Source organism: Dermacentor albipictus, chromosome 3, assembly GCF_038994185.2.
Source record: "Dermacentor albipictus isolate Rhodes 1998 colony chromosome 3, USDA_Dalb.pri_finalv2, whole genome shotgun sequence".
Classification (NCBI taxonomy): Eukaryota; Metazoa; Arthropoda; class Arachnida; order Ixodida; family Ixodidae; genus Dermacentor; species Dermacentor albipictus.
The window spans coordinates 128,947,977-128,974,517 of record NC_091823.1 but is presented as its reverse complement, the minus strand read 5'-3'; the positions used below and the strand labels follow the sequence as shown (position 1 = coordinate 128,974,517).

The window sequence follows — 26,541 nt, the reverse complement described above, 5'->3', positions numbered from 1 at the left end:
GGACACGGATTTGGCTTCCACATGGTGAACTGAGGAGTGCACATTTGTAATTGGGAGGTCTGTGTCGGATTACGTGATTTAATTATTTTAAGTGTCGCTACGGTGGAGCGATTGCCGGCAGCAACTGCAAGGCTAATCCCACCAGTAGCCTACAACAACTCAACTCAACTCAACTCAACTGAGTCATCTAATCAAAATCTCAAATGCCTGCCAGAAGCACAGATATGACTATTTCCCAGAAGAAGAAACCAGAATTTTACATGTCAGTCAGTCAAGAACTTTATTGAGGTCCCGAGGAGTTTCAAGCCATTGGAGACCCCACGCGGGGAACTCCTCCGGCCGAAAACGTAGGCGACGCCCAAGTCGGGACGGGAACGTGGTGACGCTCCGCCATTTCTTGGGCCCTCTGGACGGCCTTGAGTTGGAGTTTGAGGTCAGGGTTTTTGAGGGCTTGTTCCCATTCAGGCTCACTGGAGAGAGGTCCCTTTGGTAACGCGGTACATTGCCATAGCGTTATCATAGGAAATTATGACGCCGATGAGGCAGCCCGGACATCAAACCAAGAAGACCGTTGCGTCCCCATTCCTCTCTCAAGGACCGACGCAGCGAGACAACTTGACATTTTAGCACGCACGATCTCCTTAGCAGAGTGGAACACCGCACATACAAGGCGCACAAGACTGCGCAGACTAAACCCGTCACTTCAACTCCGACCTCCAGCCGGTCTACACCGACGTGAAGCGTCTCTTCTGTGTCGGTTATGGCTTGGAGTTGCCATCACGAATGCCTACTCAGCTCAACTGGAATGGCTGATAGTCCTGCATGTGATGTTTGCGGATGCGAGGAGAACATTGAACACTTATTGTGCCATTGTCCTCAATTTCAAGCACAAAGACAATCTTTGTCCAACACATTGAGGAAATTAGATGATCGTCCTCTGAGTGAACAGACGGTACTAGAGCACCGTCCCGACCGATCATCGGCTCAGAAGGCAGTGAAGGCACTTTTATGCTTTCTCAAAACTTCTGGTTTGCGCGAGCGTCTTTAACTCTAGTGCTGTCCGTACACGTATCTACACCTTCTCTCTCCCTTGTCTCGCTTCCCCTTCTCCCTTCCCCAAGCGTAGGGTAGCCAACCAGACTATTGACTGGTTAACATCCCTGCCTTCCTATGTTACTCTCTCTCTCTCTCTCTCTTGCCATAGCACGTGCGAGAGTGAGAAATAAAGTTCTGGGCAGTCTGGGAAATTTGCCGGAATGTCGGAGTTGTAGTGACTAACCCCCGTATTCACAAACCAAACTTAACTTATCGCGATAAGGTCACTTATGAAAGGACGAGAAAAGTATAAGTATAAGGAAAGAACAAGGTGCGTTTCGAAAACGCACCTTAACGCGCCATAAGTGTGCCTTATGAAAGGCACCCTTCACTCGTTAAGTGTTTTACCTGGGAGCGAGGCTAGAGAATTTTTTGCTACGAAATAGATACTTTGACGACGTTTAAACTGCTTTTATTATAAGAAAGCAATAATGGCATGCACACAAGCATCTGTACATAAATAATGTATAAACGCTTGATAAAACTTGATGAAACGCTCGCCGTTTTTGGTGAGTCCGCTATTTACGTCTGGCCACGTTGGTCTAATCCACTCGACGCAGCGCACGTTTTTGTACAGTCTTCTCCAGATTGGTTTTGTCCGTGTTGTGTTGGTATTTCGTTCGTCCGTGTTGTTTTGCCCTGTTATTACTTCCTTTGCTTTTTCTTGCTTATTTATAATTAGCTGTGCATTATTTTACTCATTTTTTATCAGTTTAGTTGTTTAAATAGTCTAGTATTATCTTTTTTTTCGTAAACCGCGTTGAGAATGGAGCGGCGCAAAATTAACTTCACGGACGAAGAGCGCACCATCCTGATGGACCTGATGGAGAGGCACCGCGATGTGCTCGAGTGCAAACGGACTGACGCGGTGTCGGTCAACGCAAAGAAGAAGACGTGGGAAAAGTTGGCCGAAGAATTCAACAGTCGCCACAACGTCCGGCCACGAACGTCCAAGCAATTAAAGAAGTGCTGGGACAACCTGAAAGAAAAGTGGCGCCGTGCCAAAGCCGAAGACACGCGGGAGATATTCAAAACAGGTGAGCATTATTCCTCATGTGCCGAAATTTCTGCTTCTTGCTTGTATATATATTTGATGAAAGCACGGGAAGCCATCGCTACAGCTGATTTCTAGCGCACTCTGCAACAGCTTGTGCGTGTGCATACGGAACAGTGGCGAGGACATAATAAATTCATCGCCAAAAATAACGTTGCAGTAAACTTGCTTGATCGTAACATGCAGGCAAACAAAGGACGTGCCTACGCATGTTTGTTTTCCGCGACACACTTGCACGATCGGCAAATTTGCTCATGTTTTGGTTTCTTGAAGGCGTCGTTTGCTACCTCAAAGGACGTCTTGCTGTGAAAGAAACGCTACCTTATTTGTTTGCAAAGCGTGCTAATGCAGTCCTTGGGCGAACGCCATCAACTAGCTTTGTGTGTAGGCTTGTCGTGTGCTGTAATGAAATACCAGGGGCAAGGAAAACTTGGGCACAGTTGCAGTTCATTAGCATATGCCTGGTGCTATGTGCGTGTGAGCACGGCGACCTGTGTCTGTATTTCCCTTGTGCTCAGCTAGCAGGGCTTCAAAATGACTTAAGCTACATCATGATGTGTTCATATGTTTCTGCCAGTATTTTCGAAGCGGTGAAACTGAAGAGGTATCGTTATTTTGCTAACGTTGATATTTGCTTTTCAAAGGTGGTGGCGCCCCGGCAGGATGCCACATGAATGACGAGTTGCTCAGGGTCGGTGCAGTGGCAACTCACATGGCCACACGCCTTGTCAATCCATTTGACAGCGACTGCACTGGCCCTGGCACAGAGCCAACGCCAGCTGTAGCAGCACTGCTGACTTCCTCACAGCCGGGACGAAGCACTGATGCAGATGGTGAGTATGAGTTTATGTGCAATGTTATATCTGGACTAATTATTTGGGAAACTAGATTTGCTAATACAGAAAGGCACCAAATGAGGCATTGCAGGTGGCTAATGAACAACTCGTTCTGTATTACGCATTTGACACAGCAGTATTGCAAGAAACTAAGCTACTTTTTAATGTCGAAGTGCTGACATTACTTTTGGGCATCATGGTGATGAGGTTGGAGCAGTGCAGCAAGGGTTTTATTTATGGTTTCGTATAATGGACACTATAACGAGGAATGATGCAGTCATTGGTTCTGTCTCAAAGGCTTCCAAAACTGGTTTTTGCAGTTGCATTTGTGCATTATTTCATTGTTTTCATGTCAGTGTTGCAAACGGAAATCCCTTATTTTTTACAGTGGAGTGGTTACATCGCCAAAGTTGTACGTGTGCAATGTACAGTACACATGGATCGATATGCTCTTGCACTGTCTGGATCCAGAGGAGATGTCATAATGTTATCTGCTCTGAACATACGAGAGGCACCATGCCTTGTGGAGATAACTGTAAATTGACCATGTTGTGTCGTGTACTCGATATATGATTAGCTGTGTATGTTCATGGGTGCCTATGCTGTGTGTTTGTGGTCATACATGTGTTTCATTTGTTGCCACATGCGTGTGGAATAGCAGGTACACTTGCTATTGGGCAAACCTCTCCAGCGTTTCCAAAGCGCCTCTTTTTCCCATGCAATAGTGCCCATAATTTCCTGTTTATTATGTACCGTCAACAAGCAATATACACAGAAAGCCTACCTGTGATGCAAATAACTGTCAGCATAGACACCATTGGTTTAGTTATTTTCGTGGCCCATGAAACAGAGAATGAGTCCTAATATGAGGATGAGCGGCTTGTATGCAAAAGTTTGAATGCAACCGCATAGTTATTACTGTCACCGTTTCATTCAACCTGCTTCAGCTGGATGCACCAGCAGGAACATGCTGTATTGTTGTGTGCTCACGGGCTTACATTGTGTCAAGTTCTTTAGTATGTCCTAATAGTAAGTACAGTGCAGTATTTTGTTCAACATCGGTGCATTATGTAGCAAGGCAAAAATGTCTGTATAGCTCACAGCGCACTCGTAAAAGTGGATTGTAAAAGGTACAAGCACTGTGGAAACGACACTAATGTCAACTCTGATTGCAATAACTTTGCAGATGCCGACATGGACTATGACGACTCCTGGCAGTGGGACATCGAAAACCAGGACGAAGCAGCGGCTTCGCAGTGTGCAGCGCCACCAAATGCTGAAACTGCTCAGCGTGTACCAGAGCCAGCAGCAGCCCTAGCTACATGCCCACCAGCTCCAGCCCCGCCAGCTGCTGTGCCGCCAGTGCCGACAGCCCGCCGGCGGATAAACGCAAGCCGGTCATCCTGCACAAGGGATGATGCTGTGAGGAGTGAACTTGGTGCTCGGCTTTCTTCACTCACAAAAGATGCTCAGAGAAAAAGGAAAGAGCACTTGCTCAAGATGAAGCTAACGCGTGAAGACCATGCACTTCGCATGGAACTCGCTCGTGAGGATCACAAGGATAGACTTGAGAAAAGGCAGGCAGAACATGCACAAATAATGGAAAATCTTAAAGCAAAGAAGGCCCTTATTGACCTAAAAATGAAGGTTCTGCAAAAACAGAATGAGTGAGGCAGAAGAAAAAGTTTTCGTGTATGATCATATGCCGTATTTACTCGCATAATCACACTTCTTTGTCAAAAAAATTGGTGCAAATCCAGGGGTGCGATCATTGTACGAGTTAAATTTCCCACGAAAATAAACTTTTTTTTGATCCCGCATTTGCAGCACGGTGACAAGCAGGCGGCTGCCGTTGTCAGTGTGGGACACCGAAACAAAAATGACGGCCGGCGGAGCAAGCCGAACGCGATTATTGTTCTTCTTGTGAGTACATTACATGCATTGAAACAGTTCCTTCCGTATCAGTAATGAATAATGTTAATATCGGCACGTTTGCGACATAGCCATGTCTACTTTGAGGAGACAGAAACAGAGATGGGCACGCTTAGCTGCCAGTGACACAGAAACACATAGCGGGCATGCTGTGGAAACTGCGACATATGTCTTCACTGTTATCCTAATATGGCACGTTTCCACTAAGGGTGGGCGAATATCTTAGCTGCGTTACAAGCATGGGCGTATGAATAGGGTACATTTGTAACTTATCAGCGTAAACGTGGCCACTATTGTTGCCGCCCGCGATTTGTTGCGTGCCCATGAGTGCAGACGAGAGGAATCAAAAGGCACCCTTTATGTTGTTGCTGTTGACCAAATCCATTATGATGCCTACAAACAAAGCCGAGGCAAGCTTGGTTGTAGTTTTTTTTTTTTTTCATGGAAGTGCAGAAAGTGATCGCATCTGCTTAAGAATGTTCGGTGCATGCAGACCTCTTGGTATGTTTTCAAGAATCGTTTGCGTAGCATTTGACAGAAGGTAAGTGCGATCATCATTAGCTAGACTTGGCACACGACATATCGCTGCGACAAGTTCAGGGTGCGGTCATTACACAGGAAAGAAAAAGTTGAATTTTGACGACAAAATTCAGGGGTGCGATCATTATGCGAGTGCAATCATTATGCGAGTAAATACGGTATGTCTTGTAATATATGTTTCGTGTATATCAAAGTACATGGGCATTGTGCAATTCTGCCACCATCAGAATGTATCAGCTACCGCAGCTTGGATCAAACGTGTAACCTCGAGCTCAGCAGCCCAACATATAGCCTCTGCATTAGTGCCAGTTTGCCTACATTGTAGCTGAAAATTAAATTAAATTCTGGGGCTTTACGTGCCAAAACCACAATCTGATTACGAGGCACGCCGTAGTGGGCCACTCCGGGAATATGGACCACCTGGGGTTCTTTAAAGTGCGCCTAAGTACATGGGTGTTTTCAGATTTTGTACACGGTCGTCCACTTCCAATTTGAACACGGCTCCGGGTTGCCGGCGAGGCCGGCGCTCCGCGGAGCGCCGCTCGTGGGCTCCGGGGTAACTAACGCGCCGGCGCACTGGCAGCCACAGGTCTGGCCTCAGCCGCCAGCACACACTAGTGCAGACGCGCTGTAGCAGACGACGCGGCTCCGGCCACGCTTGTGGCGGCCAGTGCGCCGGCGCGTTAGTTACCCCGGCGCCCACGAGCGGCGCTCCGCGGAGCGCCGGCCTCGCCGGCCGCCCGGAGCCGTGTTCAAATTGGAAGTGGACGACCATGTACATTGTAGCTTTGTACTCTTTCTCTCTCTCTCTTGTGATCCTCACACTGTATTTGCAGCATCAACAAATGATTGTATTGAAAAATGGCAGTTGTAGACGTTGGTGCCTTTCACAGCCATTCAGAAATGGTAAAGTTCATGTGAAGCTCATGGTCATCACGGGTAAACTTCATGGATTTTAGGCCCTGTAATTGCTCATTGCGCCATCCTCTGCACGCAGGCAGACAAGGGTAGACAGCTGCCCAACATATAGCCTCTGCATTAGTGCCAGTTTGCCTACATTGTAGCTGAAAATTAAATTAAATTCTGGGGCTTTACGTGCCAAAACCACAATCTGATTACGAGGCACGCCGTAGTGGGCCACTCCGGGAATATGGACCACCTGGGGTTCTTTAAAGTGCGCCTAAGTACATGGGTGTTTTCATATTTTGTACATTGTAGCTTTGTACTCTTTCTCTGTCTCTCTTGTGATCCTCACTCTGTATTTGCAGCATCAACAAATGATTGTATTGAAAAATGGCAGTTGTAGACGTTGGTGCCTTTCACAGCCATTCAGAAATGGTAAAGTTCATGTGAAGCTCATGGTCATCACGGGTAAACTTCATGGATTTTAGGCCCTGTAATTGCTCATTGCGCCATCCTCTGCACGCAGGCAGACAGGGGTAGACAGCTGCCCAACATATAGCCTCTGCATTAGTGCCAGTTTGCCTACATTGTAGCTGAAAATTAAATTAAATTCTGGGGCTTTACGTGCCAAAACCACAATCTGATTACGAGGCACGCCGTAGTGGGCCACTCCGGGAATATGGACCACCTGGGGTTCTTTAAAGTGCGCCTAAGTACATGGGTGTTTTCATATTTTGTACATTGTAGCTTTGTACTCTTTCTCTGTCTCTCTTGTGATCCTCACTCTGTATTTGCAGCATCAACAAATGATTGTATTGAAAAATGGCAGTTGTAGACGTTGGTGCCTTTCACAGCCATTCAGAAATGGTAAAGTTCATGTGAAGCTCATGGTCATCACGGGTAAACTTCATGGATTTTAGGCCCTGTAATTGCTCATTGCGCCATCCTCTGCACGCAGGCAGACAAGGGTAGACAGCTGCCCAACATATAGCCTCTGCATTAGTGCCAGTTTGCCTACATTGTAGCTGAAAATTAAATTAAATTCTGGGGCTTTACGTGCCAAAACCACAATCTGATTACGAGGCACGCCGTAGTGGGCCACTCCGGGAATATGGACCACCTGGGGTTCTTTAAAGTGCGCCTAAGTACATGGGTGTTTTCATATTTTGTACATTGTAGCTTTGTACTCTTTCTCTGTCTCTCTTGTGATCCTCACACTGTATTTGCAGCATCAACAAATGATTGTATTGAAAAATGGCAGTTGTAGACGTTGGTGCCTTTCACAGCCATTCAGAAATGGTAAAGTTCATGTGAAGCTCATGGTCATCACGGGTAAACTTCATGGATTTTAGGCCCTGTAATTGCTCATTGCGCCATCCTCTGCACGCAGGCAGACAAGGGTAGACAGCTGGCTAGACGCCTTGAAAAGCACATGTGTATGTTTTGACTAGTGTTCCACGTGCCTTGCCTTGTCAGACTTCTCAAAAAGTCAGCACATTTTTCAAGGCATTTGGCCAGCCATCCATCCTCATCCGACCACCTGCAAAAGGCAGATTGAGCAAGTACAGGCCCTTACACAATTCATCTAATTCATATCTGTTTGACACATTGTTTGTTGCATGTTTTTGAAAGAGGCTTCAACAAGAAGCATTCTGCCGAGGGATGAAAGCGGCATCTAGATGTAGTTCATGTAACACGTCACGGCAAAATCTTCTGCTAGATAGAGCTTGACATATACATGAATCTCAATGCAGCAGAAGCCACCATGTCGAGAAATATGTGAAACAAGAATGAGTACTGTTTATTTCATTCTGTGCAGAGCATGCTGATAACATTTCTGTTGTGCTATGTGCACGCATGTGCAAACAATCACATTTTTAATGCTAGTCTCCTGAGAAACACAGGCATGATGTTTTGTACCACCAATTTCAAAGGCTCTGTATGCGATAACCATGTCTCACTGCATTGAATCCATTGGACAAGACAACTTATCGCTGAAATGTTCTATTGTGGAATTTGAATGTCATTGCACATGTAAAAAACAAAGCAACGTTAGGTAGCTCCTGCTCCTGGCCTTGAATTCGTAACAGCCAAAGTGCATAGGATCACTTTGTGGGGAAGCAGCATATTTAAAAGTTGTAAACAGTCTTGAATTTGGCAACGGTTAGGTGCTGCACGCTGACGTCAGCGGAGACGGGAAACCGCGGCATAGTGATGTCAACACTAGTGTTTCGTTCCTTCACAGTCACCGCGACCATGCCTTACCGTGCTTGTTTCTGCGTGCGTGGCGTCATAATCTGCTTCGCTCGACCCCGCATTCCTTTGTTTGTATGTAGAGCGGTAGTCAACGTGCGCAGCATCAATTGAAGTGGTGGGCCAATCATGCCGGCGTTCTGTGCAGCCTACGCTTGCACGAACACCAGTGGCCGCGACAATGTTGTCTGCTGTGAAGCGAAATAAATTCAAGCGCTCGAGAACAACAGTGCTTGGAAAACAGTGATGGCAGGAAAACCTATTAAAAGTGAAGTGTGTTTACAATGGCATTGCTGATCTGCCAAAAAAGCTTTTGCATTCATGAACACATGCAAAGAAATAGTAACAAATCACAGTCGACGACTGATTTTTCGGACGCCTAATTTTTTGGACATGCTTGATTTTTCTGACTTTTTCCCAGCCCCAGGACATACCTCACAAAGTCAGTGTATTACGTGGCTTAAAATTTCAGACACTCTAGGGAGGGCTGTTCGATCTTTTTGGACTTTCCAAGCGTCAGCCAGGCCAACTGCCGCGCATCTTGAGCTGTGTCGCCGCCATCTTGTTTGTTTATATTTTCATCCTGTAGTCTCGAAACCGGTGCCGGTCTTGCATGGCGGTTCCTCTGCTACTCGGATGCTGGGTTGAGGCTATATGCTAGCAGCTTCCGCAACAGCGTCACTGCCGTAACGCAATGCTTTTTTTTTCTTCCTTTGTTCCTTCGATTGCCTGTTTGTGTTTGCAGGGTGTTGACAAGCTTAGCAGTAGCAAGCTACTGTGGCTCGCATTTGACTGAATCGGCTTCAGTGCTTCAAGACGCTGTTTCCGGAACTTTATTTTTTCGTACAACGTGGCAGCACTCAACAAAGTCGGTGTGACAACTTCCCGACGACTGCGCTGTGTGTACTGCTTAGCCAAGCATGCTAATTCACAATGGAGAAGAAATCTATGTTGTTGGCCTCGAGAATTCCGATGAACTGAGGCAAGTACGCCACAATGCCGATGGCGAAGAAAGTGGCAATCATCAAGTTCATCGAAGGTGGCCGATCACAGGCAGATGTCGCAAAAGAGTTTAAAATTTCCAAACATGCTCTTTCGGACTACATGAAAAACAAGCAAAAGATTTTGGAGGCAGCGGGAAAGTCTACTGGGTGTTGGCAGAAAAATGTAAGCCAAGGCACCTATCGAAAGCTCGAGGAGGCCCTCCTTGTTTGGCTGAAGTCAACAGTAGCAAGCAAATCCGTCTCCGGTGACCTCCTCAAACAGAAAGCCAAGACGATGGCGCTTCAGATGAGCATTGAGGGATTTAAGGTCAGCGATCGCTGGCTGAAACTTCAAAAAGCGTGCTGATCTCAGTTTTATGAAACTGTGTGGCGAAAGTGCAGCTGTTGACCTGAGCGTTGTTGCGAACTACCGCTGTGAAAAGCTGCAGTCGTTCTTACGGGAGTACTCGCCAGACGACATACTCAATTGCGGTGAGACCGGACTTTTTTTTTAAGCTTATGCCAGAGAAGACCCTTTCCATGGTGGAACACAGTAAGGAACGAGTTACTATTTTGGTCGGCAGCAATATGTCAGGGACAGAAAAGCTGCCAATGCTCATCATCGGCAAGTCGAAAGTTCCGAGGTGCTTTAAAGGTGTAAAGTACCTGTCTGTCTTGTATGAGGCGAACAAGAAGGCATGGATAATACAGCTGTTTTTTGAAAGCTATGTGAGAAAACTAGATCATAAATTTGATCTAGAAGGCCGCAAAGTTTTGTTGTTTGTCGACAACTGGGCTGCACACGGGCACATAAACAACTTGCGTAGTTTTAGTAGAACAAAAGTCTGTGGGAGATATCGAGAAAAAAAATCATTTTTTTTTTCTCTCTCGAAGTCTGTGTGAGTCGAGTTCTTACCCCCAAACACGACAAGTATCCTACAGCCGATGAACCAAGGCGTGATACGTAACCTGAAGGTGAAGTATCGGTCACGCTTGCTTTCGTGTGTGGCGTTGTGCCTCGACAGTGGAAAAGCCTACTCTGTTGATTTGTTTGGAGCACTCAGCATGCTCGCTGATGCGTGGAAGTCGGTGGCCACCCACAACGCTGTGCAACTGCTTCCACCACGCGGGATTTGTGTTGAATGGCAACTCGGCTTTCTTGGACGAGGATAGTGTCGTCGAGCAGCTGTCTGGCAGTGAGCACCTCATCGACAACTTTCGCACTGCAGGCGTCAAAATTCCCTCGACCGTTTCGTTTTCGGAGTTCACGGACGTGGACAGCGAGTTGGAACTGTGCGCCGGGCTCACGGATGAATAAATCATTCGCCAAGTGCTTGCAGAGTCCGAGAGCGATGATGACTCGCATACAGCAGCGCAGTCGACCTAAGCTTAGCTGATGCAAGCGGTCGCAACTCTTTCGTCGGCTTATGGCGACACGACAGCTCTTGCCAAAATTCAGGCGGACCTGCTTGCACGCAAGCGAAGCATGGTTCAGAAGATCAATCACTTTTTCCAGCCTCTAACTCAATAGTAAGCAATAAATTGAGTTTTTGGGGGGCACATTTGTTTTTTCGGACTGCCTGATTTTTCTAACATTTTCGCGGTCCCTTGAGCGTTCAAAAAACCTGTCGTCAACTGTACCAAGTGCAGGTTAGCTTGATACATATTATAGGCGTGCAGCACGTGTGCTACAGCCAGCCCTGCAGTTTGGCCTACGTAGTTACTGTATATGGCCACAGAATGAGTGAGAGGATGACTTGCTGCTAGCAGGCTTTCTAAATGCAGCGCGAGAAGGTCGGGGCAACGAACACACATAGACGGGACGGGTGCAGATAGACAGATGGTAACTGGTCTTGGAAGACGGTATGAATACATGAAGTTGCCCAAACCTGGATTTTGATTTACTGCTAGCTCCTTCGTGTTAGCACGCTGAATGGAAGGTGCATGTTTATCTCCCACCCTTGATGCCAGTTTCGTCGCAAAGCACCATGAATTTTCTATTCGCACATGTGTTGTGAAACAGCCTGCATGCAGCCACCATAACACAGTGCAAGTTTAAAGTATGCATGTGTTGGAAAGCTGGCGCACGCCAGGACGCTGCACTCCCCCTTCTCTCGCGGACAGAGAGAAACGGATCGTCCGGTTACGAGTAGCGTGCATATGCTGCGCTGATGAAGTTCACTACACATGCTACAAGAGCCGGGAAACTTTTCCCCCGTTTAAACCGTCTGCGTAGATTGCTGATATATTTGGGGCAGCACACAAAGAGCGCATCCCCGCTTACGTTCCACGAGGAGGCATGCAAGAACATAACACTACAGTTGTTTGCCCGGAAATGAACGTACTGAATCGCTGAATGCACCACCAGTTCAACCTACCTACCTGCCTATTTTTGTCCTTTTTAATTAAAGAGTAATCTAAAGTGAATGCATATGGAGTGAATGAATATGGATTTACGAGAAATAATCGGCAATAATACGAGCACGGGTTCTAAATCCACTGGAATCTTGTACTGCGGTCTGTGGCTGTCCATTCGGCAATGTTGGTCCAGGCTGGTGAACACTGGGTGCAGTGAGGGGCTGTACATCGGGAGGGCATGGGTCACGCAGAATTCTGCTGAGGTTGTGAAGTGCCGCACATGCAGTGATAACTACAAGTGTAGTGTTTGTTTGAAGTTGCAGCTTCATCTGAAGGCATGGAAATCTCCTCTTCCATATCCCGAACACACGTTCCACACTGTTTCGTGTTTTTGCTTGTGACTTGTTGTACCTGAAAAAAATAGCTGCATTATTTTTCTTTGCCGTGAAAACATTAACAGAAAGAGAGGCGATCAATTGCTCTTGATGTAATATGAACAGTGCTTTGTCTTTCTTTGTTTGATGCATTTTGCCTTTCGGCGATGAGCTCTTGAAATGAATTGCGGGAACATTATTGAAAATGAGCAAATAAAAAGTGTTTCAATTCTGTGTTGGCTTTTGTCTAGTCTTGCATGTTCAAATATGTTGCTTTGCATGCAAGAAGCTTTTCGACCATTTTTGCAGGACACTTTCTTCTTGAAAATAATTGTGATAATCTGCAGCACTGCCTCATAGAAATTAGCTAGCTTGCCTGTACTCTGGGCTGCCTTGGTCAGGATCCTTGAGTGGAGTCATGAGGTATGGCCTGCAGGCATAGCCCATATCTCCGAGAAGAATCCCGGGGACGACACCAGTCTCGTAGAGCACTCTTGCACGGCTGCTGTCGAAAATTCTGCTATCATGGGCAGACCCTGGCCAGCTGGCCACTACATCATAAAATTGTAGGTCAGGGCCCGTGATGCCCTGCAAAACAGCAACTTTCATTAATAAGGGCGGTAGGTATCCAAAATGTACTTGCACATAGAGGAAATTCTGTACAGGTAAGCATTTTATGGTGGCGTCACATTCATAACCGACAGACTGGTTGACTTTTTTTGTCATTAGTTAAGTATGAGCATTACTGTAAAGCCCCACAGTAATGGTTATATTGATTGTGCAAAATGCGCGAATACACTTGTTGAAACCAGAGTGGTAAAACAAAAGCGGGTGCTCCAATAATCCTGTTCTCGTAATAGTGTAGCTCTGTGATAGAGTTATGCAGTGGAATCTGATTACATGATCATGTTCGATACGAATTTTTGAGTCATCCCGGCCCAAGTACATTAGCTTAACAACGTGCTAAATTTCCGATTTTGCGAACCGCTTGTAACGCGCTTGGTGATCCGAAGAGCCGAGTCGTCGTGTGATCTGCGGTAGTACGTGCGAGCGTGAATAATTAACGAACGCGTGCATATGCTTCCCCAAATTTCATGACGCAATCTTCGCCGCATAACAGCACTGTATTCCGACAAAGGTGACTTTAGCAATTATATGTACCCTTGCCGAATTTTCAGGCGTGTTTGTTCTCATTACGTTCCGTTACATTGGGGTTAATAACCTACTGATATTTTTTATGTCCCTAAAAATACACACACAATCGAGATTATACTGGGTGAAAACGTAAAGGGTTATATACTGGCGGCGCTGTGATTTCATCGGCACGACGCTGAGGAAAACGTTGCCGGTTCAAAGTGCTGGTCACGGCACTTGCATTTTAATGAGGGGCAAAACGTTGGTGCAGATTCGGGTTAGCAAATTCGAAACATCGACAACTGTCGTTGCACTGGCGGTGTGAAACCGCGTCGTAAATGATTCTGGTGGTTTACTTGGTGTTACGTCTGTTACATACAGAGTCGTACTACCAGCGGCATTCTGTACCGCTTCTGTTTGCATTACGGTATTTGAAATGGGCACTCACCTGAACATTTATCGAAAAGTATCCTTTCCGGTTGCGATAAACCTCGGCGTGGTCACCACCAGGGCTCTTAATCGGCACATGGGTGCAGTCAATGCACCCGCTGACACCGGGAAACTTTCCTAACTTATAAAATTCGCTCATCACACCGCTCACTTCTGAAGCGGCAGGGAACTTCACGAGCGCGGTGAACAGGCTTCTCGCGATCATGGTGGATACGCGCTCGATGACCCGAGAGACCGTTGGCTGCGAAACATTTACGAGGTCCCCGGTCACAATTTGAAATGTGCCTGCTCCATAGAACCGCAGTGTTATAAGGAGCTGCAGGAGAGGCGGCACAGGGAACCCACGTCCGTCGGTGCGTTCCCGCAGAGGCAGCATTGCGAGCAGCTGCTGCACGGCACTTTTGCTGAAGCGGAATCGGCACAAAAACTCGTCGTCGTTGTAAAGCTCCATCGGATTTAAACGATCCCTGACTACTCGACGCGGCGGCGATGCGTATTCGTAGGCTGCTCCAGTCGATATTTCTTCGTGGCGATCCAGGTAGCCCACAAACTCCTCGAAGTCGTCCATCGCCGCCATTTTGTTTGTTTACAAGGGAGCGTTAAGGTAGGTCAGAGGCTACCTTAACCGAGCCTTACTTATCACGACCATAAGTACGAGAAAAGTTCTGCGATAAGTACAAGGTTGGTTCTTGAAACGCGTTAAGGGCTGTTCACTGACTTAAGTCATAAGCATAAGTATAAGTTTGGTTTGTGAATACGGCGGTAAGTATAGGCCTCATGACGGATACGAGTCCGTTTGTAGCATTCGAAACACGGCCGCCTGCGCGCGTTCGAGTTTGGCGTGCAGGATCGAGTATTTGGTTCTGCCTTTCCGATAGTGAGACGTGATTTTTCGGAAAGTGAGTAGCGGCTCATTAAACTGAATGTCCAGCCCCTCGGAGGCCGTGGAACCATCGCGGCGGGCAAGTTCTCGCGCACCGTCGTGGGCCGCTTCATTGAGGTTAGCTTTTTGCGGGTGAATGTCTTTCGCCATGTGAGCGGGAAACCAGGAGAGGCACCGTTTGCTCTCTTTTGACCTCGCTAGTAGTATACGTGCTACTTCTTTAGATACGTTGCCGCTATCGTAGGCCCGAATTGCGGCACGCGAGTCCGTGAAGACATGAGTAAATGTGGAGTCTGCCATGGCAATGGCTACGGCTATTTGTTCTGCTTTAGCGCTGGGGCTCGTTTTAACCAATGTGGATCATCGTAATGTTCCGTTGCCGTCCACGACTGCTATCACGAAATTTTACATGTGCGAATTTTTTTTTCCAATTGCAAACGACTCAGTGGCTTCTCAGACGTAAGGTGCGCACCACGGTGTACACAGTTAAAGGCCTTGGTCCTTGCACCTGCTTCGGAAGCAGCAAGCAGTTCTAATGAACTGGTTCCGTGAGCATGTACGTAAACGGTAATGACTTCTTAAACCTGGGGTACTCTGCCCCCAACGCTTCCCTTTTCTGGAACCTAAGAGGAAACCATACTTCTAAAATTACGTGTGAAAAATAGATAAAAGTGAAGACATGAAAATATGTCTGCTTAATGTCAGCGTTTAAAATACAGAATGACCGTGGTTTGTATTTGCACCCTTGCATTCACGTGCTGGTAAGTCATGTCAGCAGCTTACCAAGCATGAGCTGTTGCTTTATAAAGTCAACACAGGCACCATGCTCATTGCAAGTATGTATATAGTCACTAAGAAAATCTGCAATGTTATTGCACCGCTATTTTGTTTGTCACATGGATATGTCTGTTGAGAGGCAAGACAAAAAGTGGTCAATTCTTACAAAACTAATGAACTTTTCGTTAAAACAATTTCCAACTTTTAAATGGCACTTGCTCCTATGTGTTTGTCCCCAGAGAGCATACTTATTCTTGACTTTCCCATCAGATACATTACAGAAAATACATGTCAAGAGCACTATGCCTAAAACACTTGAGAATTTTCACCTTTGTTGTGGCATACGGTCTATTGAACGTTTTGGTGACATTTAGTCAAAGGGTGCATCCAATATACCCACATTCTAGTTTTCTCGTTCAAATTGCATGACAATGTATTTTGATTCTTTGGCGTGCGCTCCGCCGCACCATCTGGAGTCGTTCTGGGCTGGCTCTTTGACGTACTTGTGTCCTTCAGCCGCCTTGCGTTATATAAAGCGGGTGCCTGAAAAATATTGTGTGCAGAAAACAACTTGAGGACATGGTGTAAAACAACATCAAGACAGTCAAGAAATAAGGTCATTAACTAAAAGAAAGTCTTAGCTCTTAGTCTTCCTACTGAAATGCATGCGAAGCCTCTAAATGACTACAATAGTCAACTGCTAAACTAACTTCAATATTTAGATTCAAAGAAAAAAGAAATAACCGATAGCTTATCATCGTTCGGCACCAAGGTTACAATACTCCCACTAATAAAAAGAATATTGGTCATTGTCGGATGCCATAAGTCGGTCAATTGTCTGGTGTGTCACGAACATCACTTGTGACGCATATCTTATGCACGTGCCCAGTGTGCATCCCGCACCATTTCTGGTTCTGCCACTGCTCAAGCCATAATATGAGGATCATATCTGCATATATGATGCTCAGTAGAGATGAAAATATGGTCCTCCAGTTACAATGTATATTACTTGATGTGCCTATAAGAATGGGCAACAAGGCTTGTTATAGCAAGCTTACCCACATTTCAAGACTAACAACAAACAGTTCATTGCGGCCTGCATCTAAGCTTACTTAAAGACATTAACTTATTTACATGGATGAGGTACGCAATGGAGTTCATTTTCGACATACTCGACTATTTCGGCAGTTTGAAATTTAGCATTTTACATTCTTGAAGGCATGTGAACGTTGCAGTCAGACCACATTTATTAGTTTATTAGACCAACTCTGCTGTGTGCGGGTGTGTGTGTGTGTGTGTGTCCGTGCGTGTACGTGTGTGTGTGTGCGTGCGTGTGTGTGTGTGTGTGTGTGTGTGTGCGTGTGTGTGTGTGTGTGTGTGTGTGTGTGTGTGTGTGTGTGTGTGTGTGTGTGTGTGGCGATAGCATGTCATATACGCAGAATGTGCACGTAAGTAATGAATTCACACCGTGGAGGATTTCTTGTTAGATCTAATGAAGGAAGAACGACTGTTTCGCGGCCGCGCAAGATGGCTGACACACGACCTCCTTTTGATGGCCTTCGTTCCTGCTCTCTGGACGGATCATCTTTCTCCAGTGCTGTACTGTTCCGCGATATTGTGCGCGCGTGGGGTGGGGCAACTCCAAGGGAAGAAGTAGAGCCGCCGGTTCACTTAGAAGCAAAACGGTGTGCTCTTTGCTCAGCGTGCATGAGTGATACATCGCTATATTGAGGGCCAGCCTCCTGCAGTTGAAGCAGGAGCTTACGCTACGTTTTGTTCTCTATTGCCGCAAGAGTTGAACGGGTATTCTACTCTCTCTCAGAAGGGCAGTGTGAAAAGACCATTTCACTTTCTCCTTGCTAACGAAGTGAACAGTGCATTTCACTCCACTCGATAATTTCCGAGAGTAAAACAATGCGCTGAAGAGTAAATGGGCCTCTTTACTCCTGCAATACTATCCCTAGTTCTTAGAGTGTACGAGGGCTTTTTTAGCCAGTGTCTGCTCTCCTAAGTTCACATGTTACGTGACGCCATAGCGCAAGAAAGTATATTCCACATCCGCAAACCTTGGCATTGAGTAGCGCTGAGGGTGAGAGAAATAGATAGATAGATAGATAGATAGATAGATAGATAGATAGATAGATAGATAGATAGATAGATAGATAGATAGATAGATAGATAGATAGATAGATAGATAGATAGATAGATAGATAGATAGATAGATAGATAGATAGATAGATAGATAGATAGATAGATAGATAGATAGATAGATAGATAGATAGATAGATAGATAGATAGATAGATAGATAGATAGATAGATAGATAGATAGATAGATAGATAGATAGATAGATAGATAGATAGATAGATAGATAGATAGATAGATAGATAGATAGATAGATAGATAGATAGATAGATAGATAGATAGATAGATAGATAGATAGATAGATAGATAGATAGATAGATAGATAGATAGATAGATAGATAGATAGATAGATAGATAGATAGATAGATGGGCGACGAAGGAAAGGTATACGTAGGTTAACTAGACTGAGTTCAGTTTACTACTTTACACGTGTGGAGAGGGATCGGGGAGTTAAGAAAAAGAGAAAGCGAAGACATCAGTCTATATCGCACTTTCACATGCACTAAGTTAGGTGCAGCATGTCTACAGTCAGGCACTCAAGTCTGTTGCCTTGAGGTACCGAAGAAGCGCTCGAATGGCTTTCTGGGCTGATGAACTGTTAGGCCAGGCTCCAAAGACCTTTGCTACTGTAAATGGCCTATTGTCCACTCATTTCAAGGCACACTAGAAAGTTTGCTGGCTAACACTCCGAGGGCGTAAGAGTTGGGGTCAGGCATGTAAAAAGGGGCATCTATCCCATGCCGTTGTCCGACTCATCCCCGCTAAGCACATTGATGAAGGTAGGAACGTGTTCTCATCGAGAACGAGGAGTATACTTGGTTTATTTACGATATCTACAGGAAGAGTAGAGAACGTGACATTTCGTCAGTCTAGCATGACTGAAGTGAAGCAGACCGAGGAGCCGAATATGTCTGCTTAAACCCCCTCTGCCCTTCCTAGATCCACAGGCCAGGGAAAACTGCCATTCAACCTTCGTCCAATCGGAGCATCCAGAGTCGTCGAAAGAGCCGCGTTTAAGGCGTGTGTTCACACCGGGCACGTACCCAGGGGGGGGCCCGGGGGGGCCCGCCCCCCCCCCCGAAATTAAGTGGCATACCCCCCCCCCCCCTCTCCCCGCCCACGCCACCACTACTCACACATTCCTAAAGCGCAGCCAGATCAATGTTGAGACTTGGCAGCTGTTCATCAGTCAGCATTATGCTGCCTTTTTCACCCCTTTTAGATGGCGGTAGTTATTGGCACCTCTTGTAATGTGAAGGACAGTTTTCTCATAGATTCCGCACCCGCGCGATTAACTCGAGATGCGTTCAATTGTCACCATCTATAGCAGGTCGAGGCATCTCTCCTTTGTGCCTCTCTCACTTTCTGTCACCATCTATTCAACCGTCCCGCGCATAGCTGTTGCTTTTGTTAGTTCAACCTTCTTTGTTTAGGCTGGTCCTTGGACCAGGAGAGGGATGCGGCTGTTACTCAGCTGGTCTGTACTCTCGTGGAACGAGTTGCGGCCGGAGAAAACGCCAATTGCGTTTAACTTTTCTCTTTGCTTCATTATTTCCTTGAGTTACGGCTCGCCGCGACGCTGAAAGATGCCCGGAACCATATACACTTGATATGGATTAGATAAGGCGGGAAATAAAATAATGTGAAAGAGCGTCCATCATGAAACCCTGCAATAATCCTTAAACTAATAAGTAAGATGACTGTCGCCCGTTACCTCGTCTGTTTTTCTGTTTTTCCCTAATTGTATAGCACTTTTCGTGCAAAATTGGCAACTGGAAACAAAAATCGCAAGGAGTTGAGAAATTAAGCGATCTACTAAGGGAGAGAGCCAAGGCAACAACCAAACTGCAAGCAAAAGCGAATAATAAATAAGTTAACCGTTGTTTATGAGAATATTTATGGGTCAACATCTTTTTATTTAAAAAGAAAGTAGAGAAAACTCCGCCGGAAGTGGAGAACAATTACTTGTTTTGAACCGCCTCACGTAGCCACTTCTCTGCTGTGCTTATGTGGGTGTTTTTCTAACCTTTCGCGGTGAGCGCAGTACGTCTAGAATCGCAGAGTCCTGCGCTCTACGCGGTTGTATGGGACTGGCGGCCGCACAGCGTTACGCAATTCGCGGAGCTGTCAAAACTGATCAACAAGGCGAAAATAACTGATATTCGAAACTATAACATGAGAAAGACTGAAGAAGCCGTAAAAAATAAACGCAGCCTGAATTCAGTAAAAAAGAAACCTGGCATAGGACAAACCGTGATGTATGCACTAAAAGATACGAAGGGTAATATCATCAGCAATCTCGAAGATATAGTAAAAGCAGAGGAAAAATTCTAAGCTGACCTGTATACAGTACCCAGAGGAGTCACGATAGCTCACTTAGAAACAGTAATGAACAGGATACAGAAACTCTCCTATAACTAGCGATGAGGTCAGAAGGGCCCTGCAAGACATGAAACGATGAAGAGCGGGAGGAGAAGGTGGAAAAACAGTCCATTTAATCAAAGATGGAGGAGACATAATGCTTGGAAAACTGGCGACTCTTTATACGAAATGTCTATCGAGTGCAAGGGTCCCAGAAAACTGGAAGAATGCAGATATTATACTAATCCACAAAAAAGGAGACGTTAAAGAATTGAAAAATTATGGGACCATTAGCTTGCTGCCAGTATTATATAAAATATTTACCAAAATAATCTCCAATAGAATAAGGGCAACACTGGATTTTGTCAACCAAGGGAACAGGCTGGCTTCAGGAAGAGATACTTCACACTGGATCACATCCATGTTATCAATCAGGTTATCGCGAAATCTGCAGAGTACAATAAGCCTCTATATGTGGCTTATATAGATTACGAAAAGGCATTTGATTCAGTAGAGATACCAGCAATCGTAGATGCACTACGTAATCAAGGAGTACAGAACGCTTACGTAAAAAGCTTGGAAAATATTGCTACATTCGTGTGGTATTTGTTTGTTTGAACGAGGCGCGTAGGCGCCATAACTCCAGAAAAGAGGAGGAAGAACGAACTGGGCTCGCACTGTGAATCTAACCGGTCAGCGCTGCAACCGTTGTTGTAAATATAATCTGTAAATAGTTTCTCGTCTTACTGACCATCCTTCGCGTAAGAATATCTACAGAGGTTCTACAGCTACCTTAATTCTACACAAGAAAAGCAGGGAGATACCTATAGAGAAAGGGGTCAGACAGGGAGACACAATTTCTCCAAAGTTATTCACTGCGTGCTTAGAAGAATTCAAGCTATTAAACTGGGAAGGCTTAGGAGTAAAGATCGACGGCAAATATCTCAGCAACCTTCGGTTTGCCGATGACATTGTTCTATTCAACAACAATGCAGACGAGTTACAACAAATGATTGGAGACCTTAACAGAGAGAGTGTAAGAGTGGGGTTGAATATTAATATGCAGAAGATGAAGATAATGATAAATAGCCGGGCAAAGGAACAAGAGATCAGTATCGCCAGTCGGCCACTAGAGACTGTGAAGAAGTATGTTTACCTAGGTCAATTAATCACAGGGAACCCTGATAATAGAAAGGAAATTCACAGAAGAATAAAAATAGGTTGGATCGCATACGGCAGACATTGCCAGCTCCTGACTGGAAGCTTACCATTATTATTGAAAAGTAAGGTGTGCAATCACTGCATTTTGCCAGCGCTGACATATGGGGCAGAGACTTGAGAGCAAGTTAAGGACCGCGCAAAGAGCGATCGAACGAAGATTGCTAGGCATAACGTTAAGAGAGAAAGAGAGTGGTTTGAATCAGAGAGCGAACGGGTATAGACGATATTCTAATTGACATCAAGAGGAAAAAATGTAGCTGGGCAGGTCATGCAATGCGCCGGTTAGATAACCGTTGGACCATTAGGGTTACAGAATGGGTACCAAGAGACTGGAAACGCAATCGAGGACGACGAAACGCTATGTGGAGCGATGAAATTAGGAAATTCGCGGGCGCTAGTTGGAATCGGTTGGCGCAGGACAGGGGTAATTGGAGATCGCAGGGAGAGGCGTTCGTCCTGCAGTGGACATAAAACAGGCAGATGATGATGATGATGATGATGATGATGATGATGATGATGATGATGATGATGATGATGATGATGATGATGATGGAGGTGGTGCCCCCCCCCCCCCCCCCCCCTTGAAAAAAACCTGGGTACGTGCCTGGTTCACACACTCGCTCCCGCACCTTTGTTCACTGAACACAAAGAAAGCAGGGGAGCCTCGTAGACAGGGCTTCTCACGCTTGACTCAGGCTGTCGCGTCTTGGTTCCTGGGATGACCCAGCAGTTAGCTGGGGTGTTTGTCAAACAACTGTGGCGGTTACCTGGGTCCGGGAGGAAACGCCTCAGGACACCCTTTTCCATGAGTTTTCTTGCTCCCATTAGTCCATGAAGGTGACAGTGAACCAACCAGCAATACTCAGTCGACCAAACGTGTATCTCCTTACTGGCGCCGCAATCCTTTACGAAGGGGACGCATTGTTGGCTTCACGAAGCGATTCGTCGCAGCGGGGCAGTAGAGGCTAGAAGGTCATTACCCCTGCTGGCCGACCGTAACAAGGCCTACTTCTAGTAAACATAAATGCCCAAGTTAGCGGTCTCATTGACAGCGTACGCCGTAGCGCAATAAGTAGCGCTGTAGGTAATGCAATATGTAGTACGATAGGTAATGCAGTGCCACGAGCTGCCATTCGCGCAGTAATTTGGCGTGTATTCGCAGGCTTCTTTCACGCTCGCAAAATCATTTTTATGTACCACGTATTGAACAAGAGAAAGCTGTATCGCGAGTTTTTCATGTTGCCCTACAATTTCCTCACTGACACTTTTCATCTATATATAATATTTGAGAAGCTGCCAAACTATTTAAGACCAATTTTCTCATTAGGCGATTGCAAAAATTACTGAGTAAGATCTCCATGCGACGGCAAACAACGTTACCTTGGTTCTGTTCAGCTACGTGGCACTTGCATATTTTTAAATCTTGGTGCATGATAGTTGGGAAACCCTAAAAAATTAATTAAATTACGGGGTTTTACGTGTCAAAACCATGATCTGATTATGAGGCACGCCGTAGTGGTGAGACTTCGGATTAATTTTGACCACTTGGAGTTTTTTAACGTGAGCCTAAATCTACGTAGACGGGTGTTCTTGCTCATTGCCCTAATCGAAATGCGGCCGCCATGGTCGGATCTGATCGCGCGACCTCGTGCTTGGCAGCGCAACACCACAGCCACTAAACAACCACATCGGGTGGTTGGGAAACCCTGTATATGCTTGAAGGAAACATGTTGTAGGTCCCCGTATTTTCATATTGGAAAAATATGCAGGAGACCACACATTTGACAGGAAATGCTTGTGGCATGGCCTCCGTCAGAGCAAATGATGGGGTTACAATACAGCCGCTTTTATGCACTCATGTGTAGGCACTACCACTATAGCAGTGGACACCTTCCAAGAAAGCTACTGAGCATGCGAGAGCGCCCCCTATGCGGTTGGAACGCTAGCAGACGACTCCCCGCCTGGCTGGGCATTCCGGCACAATCAGCCAAGCTTCCGTGTCCACGTTTCTGAATACTATACCAGCACACTGCTTCGCGTATGTATCTACGAATTATTGCGGCAAGAATAACGTCATTTTTGTTATTTAGTTTGTGGGGATGCGCGACTCTCACTCATCTCCTGATATGTTGTTTTCTCGCACAGCTCCCCTCTCCTATAATCCGGCTTCGCCGCGTGTCTTTACTGCGGTGGTCGGTATGCTTGCAGGGTAGTACGAGAGATGGAGCGAGTGTTGCTCTGCTAGCGCCACCTAACGGCTGGATTACTTGGGCGCAAAAAGGAGCAGGCTCTTCCTCTTTGGGCCGGGCTCATCAAGCGGCGTGGACGTTCTGCGCGTGCGCTGATCCACGCTTCTGCGAGACCGTCTCGTGAGGCCTACCCCGGAATGGACAAACGCGATCGTTCGAACGCGCCACCGTAACCGTATACGATGAGGATCGGATGCATGCATGTCGTCGAAAGTTTCTCCCGGTACACTGGCTCCACTACCCAATGGATGAGACACTGGTCCGGAATCTTCGGCAGTGCCCACATCACAGGCCCAAAGAAAGGTTTCTGCCTTCCGACGCCATCTATATAGAAGCTGCAAGCCTCAAAAAGCGCCGGTTCCGTCCGGGCTCACGGGCTCTGTAGTAATAGTAACTCGTTGTTTATTTTTAAAAAATATGAACCATTCCACTCTGTGAAGGTGGTTTACCAGCGAAACAGTTTAGTACACGACACGGAATTGACACATAATTTTCAACAAAGGTACGAACTCATTTATTGTCTTAATGGATAGTCATCGGGAGGAAAGGTACGCAAACTCATTTATTGCCTTGATCGGTGGTCATTATTTTATTTGCAACTGCAATCAGATTATTTGATAATGTCAAATCGATGCACGTGCGCCAAGGGTGGTCGGTTGGGCCGGATCGGTGTGGCATCGCAAGGGATATGTCTGCAACACGGGATGCCTAAACCACTGCCCTTCCGGTACCGACACATTCACATTGAAATCACCGACAACGAGAAAAGGGGTAGTGTTATCGCAGCTAATTCACGCAAAGTGAGGAGGAAGAGGACCAAATAAAGAGAGAAGGCAGGGATGTTAACCAGAAACGCGTCTGGTTGGCTGCCCTTCTCTGGGAGACGGGAAAGTAGGAATAGAAAGATAAGATAGAGAGAGGGAGAGGAGGGGGAAAGACGCGGTGAGCTCGCGCACGCGCGTGGAGGGCATGATTGAGTCAAAGACGTTCACATAGGCCAGTCGCCCTCAAGAAAAACAAAAGTGCCTTCATAGCTTTGTGGGCCGACGAGCGATGGGAATGGTTCAAGTGGCACGTGCCCAAACAGCGGCCGATCGTCCAGTCGTCGCAATGCGATAGATAATGTTTGTCTTTCCGACTGAAATCGATAAGAATGGCACAATAAATGTTCGATGTTCTCTTTCACGCCACAGACGTCGCATGCAGCACTGTCGGTCATTCCAATCAAAGTAGTGTACGCCTTCGAGAAAGCCACTCCCAACCACAGCCGGTAGAGAAGCGATGACTCACGTCGGTGAAGCCCGGGTGGAGGTCAGAGTTGAAGAAAAGAGTAGCCATGAGCCTTACGAGACTATGAATCATTGCATTTTTTTGCTTGCTTACGGGGATATGAGCGATTGATGATGACAGTTTTTGACATGCTGTTCTGTATGTTGTATGCGTGATTAGGAAGAATTAACGCACTCTTCGCTTCAGTTTGCTGAGTGCTTGTAGCCCCTGCCTTACGGGGCTATGAGCAATTGCATTCTTCGCTTGCTTACGGGACCATGAATGTTTACGGGAGTATGAGCCATTGATGATGATAGTTTTTGTTCCCCGAGAAGAAAAATGCACGGAATCCTAGCCATATACAGCTTCGTTGTAAAATTACTCCAGAACTCATCTCCCGATGACTATCGACGGCAATATGACTAGCAATCGAGCAATGTAGCGACACACCGTATACCTGAAGTCACGATTATTGAACGTCTGCGGAGGTCGTCCTGAGACGTTCGCTGCTTCGGCTATGCGCAACACACTCCGAATTCATCGTGCTTTGCTATGGTACTCGCTTGCCAAGGACGCCCGTGAGCATGGCGGCATGACGATGCATGAAGCTGACGGAGTGACGACGATGGAAATATGAAGGAGGGAAGTCGATGGGACTGGACAGTGGCATAACGACAATGAGATGTCGATTCTGAGATTACGATAGTATAACGACGAGAGCGTGATGACGATGACGACGCTATGACGACAACTGAAGGACGAGGATGGAATGGCCATGAAGCCACTACCACAACGGCACGATGACGACGGTATTACACATGTATTCATGATAGCTACTGTCTAACAACGACACATTGACCACCATATGGCATGACAACAGCGGTAATCACGATTGAACGGCGACCGCGTGATTACGATAGCTTTGCGAACAAGGAAGGATGTCAACGGATCGACGAAGGTGGTATGTCGGAGTTAGAATGACGCCGATGGAACGACCACGAGGGCTCAGCAATGACGGTATGGCAGCGTAAGCATGGCAATGACTGTATGATTATTACTACGCAATGACGATGATGTCATGCCAATGGTATGAGAATAATGGTATAACAACTAGTATATGATGACAATGGCGTGACGACGACTGTATCGCGAAGACCCGCCGTGGTTGTTCAGTGGCTATGGTGTCGGGCTGCTGAGCACGAGATTGCGGGACCGAATCCCGGCCACGACCGCCGCATTTCTATGGGGGCAAAATGCGAAAGCACCCGTGTACTCAGATTTAAGCGCACGTTAAAGAACCCCAGGTTTTCGAAATTTCTGGAGTCCTCCACTACGGCGTGCCTCATAATCAGAAAGTCGTCTTGTCACGTAAAACCCCATAATTAAGTTCTTATCATGCAGCCCTATGTGACGTCAATGGCGTGACGACGACGGCATAGCCAGAGCCAGATGACAAGGATGGACGACGCCGATGACAACGAACGCATGATAGCGACTATCTGATGGTGACGGTATGCCAACGGCGGCATCATCCCGATTGCATGGCGACAGTAGGATACTCGTGGAATGACAAAGAAAAACTGACGTCAATGGAATGATGAAGGCGATACATGACGACGGTATGACAACAATGGGATGACGTTACTGAGGTGATCACGTCTGTATGACGATGATGGCGTGACGAGAATGGCTTGACGAGAGTCGAATGACAAAGCTGTAATGACG

At 46.4% G+C, this 26,541-nt stretch overlaps 2 protein-coding genes across 2 annotated transcripts; one reads left to right on the top strand and one right to left on the bottom strand.

Annotated features, from left to right (window-relative positions):
* The first annotated feature begins 1,861 nt into the window (after positions 1–1,861).
* LOC135912833 (myb-related transcription factor, partner of profilin-like) lies at positions 1,862–4,656 on the top strand. The gene is made up of 3 exons (XM_065445382.2): positions 1,862–2,132; positions 2,794–2,982; positions 4,172–4,656. Exons 1-3 carry the CDS (start codon positions 1,862–1,864, stop codon positions 4,654–4,656), a joined length of 945 nt encoding a protein of 314 aa, XP_065301454.2.
* A 3,979-nt stretch (positions 4,657–8,635) lies between these two features.
* On the bottom strand, positions 8,636–14,667 carry LOC135912851 (putative nuclease HARBI1). The gene is made up of 3 exons (XM_065445409.2): positions 13,911–14,667; positions 12,705–12,916; positions 8,636–12,365 (listed from the first exon to the last, which is right to left on the bottom strand). Exons 1-3 carry the CDS (start codon positions 14,487–14,489, stop codon positions 12,050–12,052), a joined length of 1,107 nt encoding a protein of 368 aa, XP_065301481.1. The 5' UTR covers positions 14,490–14,667; the 3' UTR covers positions 8,636–12,049.
* Positions 14,668–26,541: the final 11,874 nt, after the last annotated feature.

What these genes read in the sequence shown, in the direction of transcription:
- LOC135912833 (XM_065445382.2), top strand. Translation starts at nt 1,862, where the DNA reads ATGGAGCGGCGCAAAATTAACTTCACGGACGAAGAGCGCACCATCCTG. An exon ending in GCGGGAGATATTCAAAACAG is followed by an intron (nt 2,133 to 2,793) that starts GTGAGCATTATT and finishes TGCTTTTCAAAG; the next exon opens with GTGGTGGCGCCCCGGCAGGA. An exon ending in ACGAAGCACTGATGCAGATG is followed by an intron (nt 2,983 to 4,171) that starts GTGAGTATGAGT and finishes ATAACTTTGCAG; the next exon opens with ATGCCGACATGGACTATGAC.
- LOC135912851 (XM_065445409.2), bottom strand. Translation starts at nt 14,489, where the DNA reads ATGGCGGCGATGGACGACTTCGAGGAGTTTGTGGGCTACCTGGATCGC. An exon ending in ACTTTTCGATAAATGTTCAG is followed by an intron (nt 12,917 to 13,910) that starts GTGAGTGCCCAT and finishes GCTGTTTTGCAG; the next exon opens with GGCATCACGGGCCCTGACCT. An exon ending in CAAGGCAGCCCAGAGTACAG is followed by an intron (nt 12,366 to 12,704) that starts GCAAGCTAGCTA and finishes TATTTTTTTCAG; the next exon opens with GTACAACAAGTCACAAGCAA.